At 37.5% G+C, this 12,486-nt stretch overlaps 1 protein-coding gene across 2 annotated transcripts in view; it reads right to left on the bottom strand.

Moving 5' to 3' along the window:
- The window catches only part of LOC124622433 (cyclin-dependent kinase 7), a 79,635-nt gene extending 67,679 nt beyond the window's left edge, over nucleotides 1-11,956 (bottom strand). For both annotated transcript variants that reach the window (XM_047148128.1, XM_047148129.1), the window contains exons 1-3: nucleotides 11,849-11,956; nucleotides 11,649-11,708; nucleotides 9,575-9,683 (exon numbers count right to left, since the gene is read on the bottom strand). In XM_047148128.1, the coding sequence (XP_047004084.1) occupies nucleotides 9,575-9,683; nucleotides 11,649-11,708; nucleotides 11,849-11,902 (223 nt within the window). In that variant the 5' untranslated portion in view covers nucleotides 11,903-11,956. The remainder of the gene's footprint in view (nucleotides 1-9,574; nucleotides 9,684-11,648; nucleotides 11,709-11,848) is intronic.
- Between the last annotated feature and the right edge of the window lie 530 nt (nucleotides 11,957-12,486).

The raw sequence follows: 12,486 nt of genomic DNA, 5'->3' as shown, positions 1-12,486 counted from the left end.
CTTGTGCAACCATTTCGGAATTTTTCAATCCATTCGTAGACACTCCACTGTAGCAAAACACTGTTCCCGTACTGTTCCAAAAGTCTTCGATGAATTTCAGCCCCTGATATGCCTTCTGACCACAAAAAACGGGTTACTGAACTTTGCTCTTCTTTGTTGCAAATAGATAGCAGAGCAGCCATGATTAACAGCACGGCAGCGATAACGAAACTAACCTAGCAGCTTGAAAATTGCAAAGATATAACAACAAATAATCAAAGCATGCATCATCAACAAACACAAAATTTATTTTTATATAGCAAAAAGAGACTTTTTGAGACAGTCCAGTTTTTTAATTATTCATAGGGAAATGCCTTCAAAATGTAAAAGTATTGATATTAAAATCATAGAAAGACAGAATGGTGAAAATTCAAGTCCTTCTGATACACATTGAAGTCGAATGAGCTGTACTAGAATTTGGAGCTGTCACTTTCTTCTCTAGGGAGGAAAGAGAGATAGGCTGATGAAGGTTGGAAAGAGAGCAATGTCACTCAGAACACAGATTCAGAGAGTCCAACCTGTTGTGAGGATGGGAGAGAAAAGTAAAGAGTTATGCATCAGCACTGATAATGTCTACAATAGAGTCAGTGGCGTACTTACATGTTTCGTGTAGAAATGATGTCAGTGCTTGCCATGAAGGATGATGGGAACAACAGAAGGTGTGTCAGCCATTTGTGTTACACAACCAATGAGAGAGCAGCAGGTAGACAACATGTTTCAAAGTAATATATCCAAAACAAAAGGTGAAAAATTGCTGTAAACAAGGATTATAAATTTAACTGCTCCTTGTTTGAGTCACAGATACTTAAGCTGTGTTAGTGTCTGCAAATGAAGGACAGTACCACAACCCGCAATGTATTCAAAAAACCAGTGAAATGTTTTTCCACTCCGTGTCGTTACGCAATCGATTTGCACGAGCACACTGAGTAAGTGGATCAAAATTTCTTAATTAAATCAAGGGCGAAGGTAGGTGGAAAAATGTTTATTAATATTTCAAATTTGTGACTCTGTTACTAATAAACATTGATCTACCTACCTTTTACAATGATTTAATTAAATAACGTTGATCCACTAACTTGGTATGCTACGTAGTCATTTCACCACCACATCTGATTCATTTTCACATGTCTGCAACTAACCCACGAGATGTGCACCAGTGGACGACTGCCGCTGGCCCTGATCTAGACTTCAGCCAAGACATCAAAGATAGTACATTAGTGGTAAAACCTTTGCCAGTTTCAGTCCGGAGATCACATCCATTATACTATCTTTCACTAACTCTCTGACACCTTTGCTTCATCTGTGTCTGCCTCCCCCCCCCCCCCCTCCTCCTCACAACGCCACAATAGGTAGCTGCCTCCCAACCTAGGATCTGAGTGACCTGTACCTCTTTCACAACCTTCGCTAAAGTACCCTTCTTTCCTAGGTGAAGAACAGTTAACAGTTTTAAATGCTGGGTACAGGTTTTTTTTCTACTTTTAAATGCACATATCAGCAACAATTGAAATTTTATACCCTGATGATAGTACATTAGTGGTAAAACCTTTGCCAGCTTCAGTCTGGAGATTCTGCCTCTCCAATTTTACCATTTTCCAAAGTGAATTCTCCTACTAATACAAAACAGTGACATTCCTGTTTATGTAAATCTACCACATAAAACAGTACTCTCATTAAACGAAAATACTACAAAGAGAATATCTGAACATTTACTTGACAAAATCAAATGAGTCAGGTGCCACACAGACTGAGAATTCTTAAGTCTACATCTAATTAAATGTTTGGTCAATTCTAGTGTCCGATTTCACCCGTCGGCTTTGACCAATGTCATGTGTGATGTTATTTTGTTTATGCCGCAGATTGTAATTATGAATGTTAAATACTTTCACTGGATTTCTTTGTTATGCACATATATTAAAAATCTGATGTATATTGTTTTGTTTTCATATCGTAATTTGTTTTCAGTATGTTTTGATGATGGAAATATTCGTGATTTATAAGATTCTGATTTCTTACACAATTGGTTTTCACTAAGGTCAGTTGTGTTTACAGCGAAAATGCTCCTTGACAGAATGACTGACTGTAAATCTACTACGAGATTTTTGCAATCATTGGGGGTTATTGCAGAATTTTCCAAGTGCAGTGTCTGTGGTAATAATATGGTGTTGACAAATGTTCCATCTACAAGAACTTCCAATTAATATATGTGGAGGTGCAGAAAAATAATATACAGAGGTCTAGACATAGTGGACCTCAGTTGAAAAGACTGGGGCTAAATTTAGAAGTAATAGTGAAGTTAACTCACTATTTTTACAATGGATATTCTAAATCTGTCATGCACAATGCACAAAACAAGGGTTGCCATGTAGCACTGTAGTTGACTGGTTTTCATTTTGTAGAGAATTCTGCGGAGAATTTACAAAGTACAGAGCGATCAATTTTTTTTTTTTTTTTTTTTTTTTTTTTTTTATTTATTTATTTTTTTTGGGGGGGGGGGGGGGGGGGGTTACAGTTGAAGTAGTGAGTCACATTTTGGAAGCAGAAAGTATGAAAGTGAGCACGAGTTTGTTGGGCTTTGGGTTTTTGGAGTAATAATTTCTGGAGGAGATTATGCTGATGATGTATTTAGGGTCGTTCCAAACTGTGCAAAAGATGTGTTAACATTTTCAGTTGAAGATTATATGGAAGAAGGTTCAATAGTAATGTCATATGGGTTTGCTTCCTACAAGGCATTGGGTGACAGGGGCTATTATTGTGTTTAAATATTGAGTTTAAAAATTACAAGACAGGGTCATGTACAAATACTATCAAGGGGTATTTGGGGGGGAGGGGGGGGGGGGCTTTAAAATCTGTTGTCGGACAGGAAAAGAGAAGGATCTCAGTGTTGCAAGGTCATTTGGATGAATACTGATGGAGGAAGAATATTCCTAAAGGTCATTGTGTATTTCTAGCATTTATGAAAATAGTCAGCAAAATGTACTAGCCTTGTTTTGTATGTTAGGTGTGGGTGGGTTTCATATTTTTTTTCTTGTTTTCTAAATTTTTTTTTTTTTGTCCATAATCGGTGGGATTGGTACTTTTTTGGTTTCTCTAGGGGAAGGTTTCTCTGTCATTTTAATAACTTTTGGGTACAACAGTGGGGCAAGTGTTTGGTTGCTGTGTCTTGTACCTATGGGTTTATGTGTCTGACCTGTGATATTATTTGTCTTTAGTACATTAAAATTTTGGGTCCAGTGGGCAAGCAGTGGGGAAGAATTGATTTGAGTGCTGCCTCTTTCACGCCTGGCAGTTAGTGTTTCTTATTAATTTTTTTGATTAGTTATTCTGGTTTTTGCATATTTAGTTACAGTTTGACCTTCTAATATTGTTATTTCTTGTTACGTCCTTATTTTGTTGTTCACGCCAGCCTCGATCTTTCACTCCTTTGGGAGTCTATATGTGATAAGTTCCTTTTTATGTGGCCAGTTTTATGTTTTCCATTTCGATGTTTTTGCTATACTTCTGCCAATTTGACTTTCATTCTATTGTTTGTCATTTTCGAGCTATTGTCACTGATGTGAGATACGTGTAGTGTAGTTATTGGTTCCAATGTTCTGTTGTTTTTGTGTATTACTTTTTGAGTGTGTAATGATGTTTTTAAAGACTTTCATTTTTGGAAATGTTTTCTTTACTACTTTGGAGGATAATGTTCTTTGAAATGGATTAGTAAATTTGTCTTCTATAGGAGAATTCTTTTGTCGATTCCAAGGTATGCAAGTTCTGCATTTTTACAACATGTGTTTTCAGGGGTTTCTTTCAGTATTTTCATTGCTTCTTTTCTCTCTGTTCTACCATGATAATTTATTTACTGCAGTGTTACAGAAAGTAACAGCAAAATAGAAATACTGCAACATAATAAGACATTGAGAAGAAATGATTTGTGGAATTGATAAGTACAACTGACCTATATTGATGTATTATTTACCATGGAAAGCATAGAACTGATAACTGGAATTTAGGTATATAGGTCAACTGTAGTTACCGATTCCAAACATTCCATGTTTTTCCATATATGGGTCAATTCTGCTTAACACCATTCTGCGGTTGAATAGTTGGAATTGGTAACTACAACAGACCTCTTACGTAGGTCAATTCAAGTCACAGTTCCAACTATTCTATCGTTCATAATTTAGAACTTTTTGTAGCAGATGTGTGCAGTGAAAAGTGATGGGATTTCCATAGTACTATTATTATAGGGGTAGGTAACTAGAACTGACCTCCTATTTGATGGTTGATTAATTACATCATTTCTTCACAATGTGTGTTAAATACAATACAATTCCTGCACTCATAATTGCTCTCTGAACTTCTGCAAGAAAATTTGTAACATTGGAGCCAGTAACTATCATTGACCCTATATATAGGTCAGTTGTAGTTACCGATTCCATCTATTCAATGGCTTATTAACCGGATCGGTCTTTTCAGCAGGTGTGTCAAATGTGATATTCTTTTTCACCTTGTGATTGATCTGTAAATTACTGCAAAACACCTACAAACATTGGAATCGGTAACTAGAATTGACTTCCTACATACGTCAATTCTAGTTACCGATTCCAATTATTCGATGGCCCATCAATTAAATCATTTTTCCAGGACGTGTGTTAAATGTAATATTCCTTACTTATGTACCTCCTTTTTTTTTTTTAGGATTTAGGATATTCGTGTCTCCATATTTCATGTTAGTAATTCATACTAGTTACAATCTGCTTAATTTTTCTGTTGTAGTTTAGTTTCTCCCCACCCAAAACCCCAATTTTCCTGCACTTCTCCCATTTGAATGAATACTTAATATTAAAACTAATGCAGTTTTATGATTTCACCATGCTCTGTACTGTAATGCAGTTTAATGGTTCTCTGTGTCCCTCCACTTGTATAAATTATGATAATTGTGGTGTCACCGCCAGACACCACACTTGATAGGTGATAGCCTTTAAATCGGCCGTGGTCCGTTAGTATACGCCGGACCCGCGTGTCGCCACCGTCAGTGATTGCAGACCGAGCGCCGCCACACGGCAGGTCTAAAGAGACGTCCTAGCACTCGCCCCAGTTGCACAGCCGACTTTGCTAGGAAAGGTTCACTGACAAATACACTCTCATTTGCCGAGACGATAGTTAGCATAGCCTTCAGCTACATCATTTGCTACGACCTAGCAAGGCGCCATTACCAGTTTATATTGAGCATATTAATGTACCGTCAAGAGCGATGTACACCAATTATGGATTAAAGTTAAGTATTCTACCAGTTACCTCCTGTTTTGCTATTCTTATTTCTCTGACCTGTTCCAGACCTCACGCCAATCTGGGTGAGCTTAAAAGCATGCATTTCGGCCTCCTTTAGCAACACGGTGTTGGCTCTTCTGCCAACACTTCAATAATTCTAGTCTCACATAATATTTTTCCATTGTTGTTCTTATTTATTTTTGTTATCTTCAACTTGTTTGGATGTAATGTGTGTGTAAATAATAATTGCATTAAATGTGAGAGTAATTTTATCACATGCTACATTTACTTCTTTACACGTGTGGTCCGTTCCTTTCATAGATTGCCTTTATGCAGTGTCTTTGCCTTAGGTATAACGTCACTGCTCAAAGCTGACGAGTGGAATCTGACACTAGAATTTATCCAAAATGTCTAACAAAGAGTCTACAGCGCATTGTAAGTGAGAAGATTTCCAGTGGTGCTGAAGGACTACTTAATGGAACGAAAAGTTTACAATGGAGATGTGTAACTAAATGAAGTGATATGTTGTATAATTACTCGTGTTAAAGTGTGCCAATAGACAAGAAAATGGCCATGTCACTTTATGACATTAACATTTAAATAAACAATTACAGACAAATCTACACTGCTTTGAAAAACTTAAGGATGAGACAGATAAAATAACAAACATATTAAAAACTCAGGGGAAATGAATGAAAATAATGTAGGAGCACGTTGTCAGAGGTCGCCCAGTTGTTCACAAAAAGCCAGACATCACATGGAGTGAGGTCGGCATGACTATAGTGAAAAATGCGGCTTGCACCCTGCCTCCCCCCCCCCTCACAGACAGACAGACACACACACACACACACACACACACACACACACACACACACACACACACACACAACATGGGGTAGTTGAAGGAAGGGGAAAAGACGGTGTGTCAATCGGTGATCAGTTATTGTGCACTCCGATGCTGTTCACTGCACCACCGCCTGGAGACAAAGCTCAGTAGTCTTCCAGCACCACTGGAAAAGACTTCTCATTCCACTGCAGCAGACTCTTTCTGGCATGTTACTAGTTGCACGCTCAAGAATTCTCACTATGTGACACTTGTCTCAGCTGGTTTTGTCATTTAAATGTACACTGGAATAACTGATCAGGAAACTGGAAAAAGGACTAAGTGTGTGAGTATAGCCTAGGAGTTAGGTATTGCTCACAGTATTGTTTTCGTGAGCAACTCAAGCATTCTGAACCACAGGCACTGCTGCCCGAAGGAGATGAGGTAGTCAACTCCGGTCAACTACAGCAGCAGATGACAGCTACACTGTGCAACAGGCAAGAAGGAACCCACGTCAAACAGCAGGTGCAACTGAAACCACATTTAACAGAACTGTAAGGTAAGCAATTTCATGCAGCACAGTGAACAACAACTGCATGGACATGGTCGCTTTGCCTGATGACTAATATATATGTTGTGTTCCATTGACACCAGCGCACTGCCAGCAATGTTTGCAATGCTGCCAAGAATATAAGGACTGGAAAATGAGGAATGAGGTCACAGGCTCTTCACGGATGAGAGCAGATTCACTCTCAATATTGATTCTGGACTACCCCCATATTGCGAAAGGTCGGAACACCTATCATACCTAGGAACATAGTCAAATGGGATTGTTTTGGTGGTTCAGGTGCTACAGTGTAAGGAGACATAATATTGTGTGGGCATACTGACCTCCAAGTCTTTGAGCTCCATACACTCCCCAGCCAACATTATCGTGACACTGTGGTATTTACCGTGTGCGTTTGGCAGAGGTGCATTTGGCCTAACTTCATTTTTACAGACGACAATACATAAATGCGTCAAATTGTGCAGGCAGAGCAGCTCTTGGAACAAGACAGCATTTGGGAAATGAACACACCCCATCTCCCCCAACTTAAATCCCTTCCAGCATGTGTGGGATGAACTGGGAAGATGTATTGCAGCATGTCCACACGTACAAACAACCATCCAGCAGTTGCAAAAGACTACATAGTCAGGGCAACCAGAGTTGCAAATTCACATATTGGAAATTAAAAACTGGTTTTGTGGCATTAGAACCCCATCTTCAGGTGAACATCTACATATAAACACACAACCATTATGTTTACTCTCTAGTATAAGAGTTTAATTTAACAATATAATAGAGGGAAACATTCCACGCGGGAAAAATATATTTAAAAACAAAGATGATGTGACTTACCATACAAAAGCGCTGGCAGGTCGATAGAAACACAAACAGACACATACATACACACAAAATTCAAGCTTTCGCAACAAACTGTTGCCTCATCAGGATAGAGGGAAGGAGAGGGAAAGACGAAAGGAAGTGGGTTTTAAGGGAGAGGGTAAGGAGTCGTTCCAATCCCGGGAGCGGAAAGACTTACCTTAGGGGGAAAAAAGGACGGGTATACACTCGCACACACACACATATCCATCCACACATATTTAACACATAGTTGTAACAGAAAGTACTCGTGTATCTTAGGTAATAAGATGACCAACACTACAGATGTATGGAACACAACATTCATTATCAATTTAGAATGAAAAATAAATCACTCAGAAGGTGGTATGTTAAAAATAAAAGTTGCAACATAACAATCCAATTCCCAATTAATTGGTAAGACGTACGGTAAGATATTTTGTGACAGTTAATAAACCCATACAAATATTATGTCTAGGTAAATAGCAAGTTACTGTTCCTTCTTACTGTCAGCACTTATTTTGTTCTCAGATACTTGTCTTTCTACAGTACAAATCTAGCATTTGATCTATCACTGGTTTTCGCTATTTATCTTTTCAACTAGTTGACTTATACTTCCAGGTAATAGCTTTTGGCAAGTTATTTCTGTTTGATCAAATTTAACTTGCTATTTATACACACAGTTCATGTGTTTCAATGGTTATCACACAGTATTTTATTGTAGGCCTTGTCAATTAACCAAGGATTGGATTGTTACGTTGCCTTGTTGGCAGTTTTGTTTCCATTCTAAATTGATGATTAATATTGTGTCTGCCATATGTTCCAAGTGTTGATCATCGTATGACCTGAGATATGCGAGTACCTTCTATCACAATTATGTTTTAAATTATGCGCTTATACTATAGGGTAAATATAATGTATGTGTGTTTATATCTAGATGTTCATCTGAAGATATGGTATAATGCCACAGGACTGGCCATGAACCCAATAAAAAGGATTTTCATACAGCTGAAGAGGTTTTCTTATTTGCAAGATGCATCCAGCAGTAGTCAAACTCACTGTTGGAGGAATGGAACACCCTACCACAAGAGTTCTTTACCAACTTTGTGGCCATCAGGGGAGCACATTGTGGATAATGTGCTGCCATCTGTGGTGATCGAACGCCCTGATAATAACCGTGTCCCAACTTTTTTCATGTCCAGGAAACCATCATAAATCGCAGTGAGTCCAGTGTAATTATTGTCTTTGAATTGTCATTTCTGTTCATCTCATTGTGTATTTCTTTCAGTTACCCTCGTCACTGTACTGTAGCATTTATTTCTATCTGTGGTCCAAGTTTCAGCAAGCTATGTAACGTGGCAGTAACAAATTATCCGAAAGTTAATTGTGTCCTTCAGTTTTCCATACTAGTATATGATATGCGGATACTTTAAGGAGGCAGTTTATGTGGGCTATGTTTTGAACTATGGTAATGTAAGACATCGATATATCTTGAACTTCCAAGTTCATGACACAGCAAATCTCAACAAACAACTGTGCAGCAGCCATTGCAGAAAGTTTTGTGTACTTCATTTTGCTGCATGTTACGCATTGTTCATTGTTTTCTATTCTTATTTTGTTGTAAGTGTAGAGATCAATTGTCATACATCACAAGGTTCTAGCAAGGCTCTCAAAATATCAGAAGAGATTGGTGATCAGTATGGCTACATGTCAGTTCTGCCTTTACAGAAGCACAGAACACTGGCTGCCAGTCCTGTGAGAGGGAGGCGGGCCTTGTTTCTCCTTTCCACTCCTCACCCTCTGATGGCCATGTTCTCGTTTGTTAACATTTGCAGCAGATTGCCCATACAGTGCCCACACATTTCACTATTGCTGAAATTTTTGTTAATAGTTTTGTACTATGCCACATACACCGTACATTAAAAAAATTAGAATAAGTTGGTGAATTCCCAATATCACAAACATACACGATGCACAACAATCAAATGGAACAAACCAAATAATTTTATTACTTATAAACATCTCAGTAACAGCTACTGAGCAACGCAACTCACCCATTAAGTCTATTATATTAGGATGCTTAATTTCCTGAAGCAATTTGATTTCTCGCAAGGCTGTCCTATTGATACCATCCTTGGCTTCATCTCGACTTCCAAGTTTAATCTGAAGCAGAACATAATAATTTATGTAATTTGTGACAGTACTGTCTATGTGACACACACACACACACACACACACACACACACACACACACACACACACAGAGAGAGAGAGAGAGAGAGAGAGAGAGAGAGAGAGAGGTGAGTTATATTTTCATTTTAGTTGCTTAAACAGACGTACAGAAGGAACGCTTGAGTCATATGCATCATCACTATGAATCTATGAATGGTACAGGAGTTCTAAAGAATGAAGAACATGGTCCAACAATCACCATTGCCTCATATGCCCTTTCACAGCAATGAACGATTGCCATACGTTCATGCTCAGTTAATGATTTAAGAACTGACAATCAAGTAGGCATCAGAATGGGGTAAAAGTTACCTTTATGGAATGGTGCTAGGCAGTTTTAAAAAACAAATTTCAAATGAAACTGCTATTGTAAAGTTTGTCACTGTTGCTGAAAAAGAGAAAGGAAAGAAAAAATATCGGCACATCTGAATGTACAGAAAACTGTTTTATCTTTCAGAACTATCCATTCCTTCCTTGGCAAGGAAAGAGGGATGGTTAGAGGAAGGTTAAAAGGAAGGAGAGGTCACTCAGACCCCTGAGTGAGAGGAACTCACTAGTAGTTAGAACAAGGCGAGACAAGGATGCATCTCCAAATCTGATCATCAGCTTTTGATGCATAAAAGACTAGAGTGACTTACGAAACTCATGGCTGTTCTTAAACAGCACAGTGTATTCAAACTAAGCAATGAGAGCTGACTACTTCAACTTATGTGGTTCAGTAGCTGTTCATCCAACAATATGGTAAATGACATTATATTGACACTTAGTACTATATATAAATTATTAAATTAGCCTATTAATAATGCATCAGAAAATGAGATTCCAGAAACACTCATAGTATGTTAACTTTAAAAAAAAGGGTGAGGAGATGTTGAGTACAGCAGACACAGTTGAGTGTATGTTGCCAAAACAAGGCAAACTATAATCTATAAACAAATCAGTTCTTCTAGTTAGCTATAGTCAATCTAAATTTTCAACAGGAAGAGACAGTAAAAGAGAGATATTTGGCTGTCAAAAGGCCTATTGTTGTTGTTGTGTCCAGAGACTGGTTTGATGCAGCTCTCTGGGAGGTGTTGCAAAAAAGGTAAAACTACTGAACTCAGTTATTAAATATTTGTAAGAATAAATATTTAAAAGGAAGTTCAAGAACTACTGCAACAATTTCAATCTCAAACGACTACAAAGATAAATTACACACACATAAATGTCAGTGGCACTCAAAAACTTTGTAGCTAGTTAGCCCGTCTCTTAACCCTAATACATTGTGGATCTCTTAAACAAAAAACGGATTGGCCTTTATACGCCATTTTCTACAAGATACGTGGACTATCACATGTCAACATAGTAAAACAACGCATTTTCACACATAAATAAATACGCAACTTGGTTGATATACTTTGCACAGTATAGCACGCAAGCCACAGATGCAACCTAACATACTGCATGCCAGTACATAGTGTGTGCTGGTTATTATTTACCAACTGAACTACTACATTAATATCAATCGATTAACCAGCAACATCATTTTAATGAATTACTTAAACAGCTGCTTGCTCAATGGAATACTTAAACAGTTATTTTCTGCAACTCAAAGAAATGTGCAATTGACTACATATAGCAGTCGATTTGCCTTGCCTTTTTTTTTAAGATTTGGATGGGTTTTCCATGATTACGATCTAGTGCGTTATACTTTCAAGAATAAACTAGATGCTGAATTCCGACGAGAAATGAACTCAAGAAAGTCAAGAGGATCACAAAACGGATGAAACAACGGTTGGCGAAAAATAAAGCTCAATAAAATACATAGACGAAAAAACACAGGTCCAAAATGAGTAGAAACGAAAAATTGACGGATCATGATTACGAGAAACATTGTCATGCCTTCAAACTATGTCTTACCTTTTTAACGGCAACAATTGTATCAGTGACTATATCTCTCGCCTTATAAACTGTTGCAAACTGAAATAGTAAACAGTGGAAGTATCAGATACAATTGGAAATGCAATGACAGATATAATACACGTGCTTCCATCGCACACAGTAATTGTCAATGAAGAAGGAAATTTTTTACACTGTTATTTGTGTGTTTATTAATGTACCTGGCCTTCCCCTAAAAATTCAATTTTTTCATATCGCTTAGATTTATTCTCCATCTCACAGCAACACGTTTCGAAATTTCAAAACATGTGTCACCCTCGACAATCGACAGTCGAGTTCTTCGATACTTGGTCAATGTCTCTCGATTAGGGTGTAATCGAAAGGAAAATCGACTTTGCAAGACCTCCAATCGAAGGGGGTCGCAAAAGTGTTTGTACTCCCATCCGAACAAATTTATTAATAATAATAAGAAGAAGAAGAAGATTTTACTCTCGTTAAGCTTACAGAAGCAATAGACAACGTCAAACTGCAAAATATAGATAAAATTATATGCAGGAGTTATAGGTACAATATTACAATAGTTTTATAAATAGTAAATTGACAGGAGGTAGTACAACAAAATCAATCAGAATATACCAGTACAAAATACATGAAAAAGTCATAATACCAAGACAGGAAAACATATTATATACAAAGAAAAATTACATCAGATTATAATAACTTCTCTTTGCAACTGTGCAGAGAAAAACAGATTAATGCTTATTACTAGTTACTAGCAAATAGGTAACTAGAACTGCTCATGAAATAATTAATATAGTATATCAGGAGCAGCCAAAGTTTATAATATTATTAGTTTTTG

This window comes from Schistocerca americana, chromosome 7, assembly GCF_021461395.2.
Source record: "Schistocerca americana isolate TAMUIC-IGC-003095 chromosome 7, iqSchAmer2.1, whole genome shotgun sequence".
NCBI lineage: Eukaryota > Metazoa > Arthropoda > Insecta > Orthoptera > Acrididae > Schistocerca > Schistocerca americana.
Note: the sequence above shows the minus strand (reverse complement) of the source record. Positions and strands in the feature narration are given on the sequence as shown.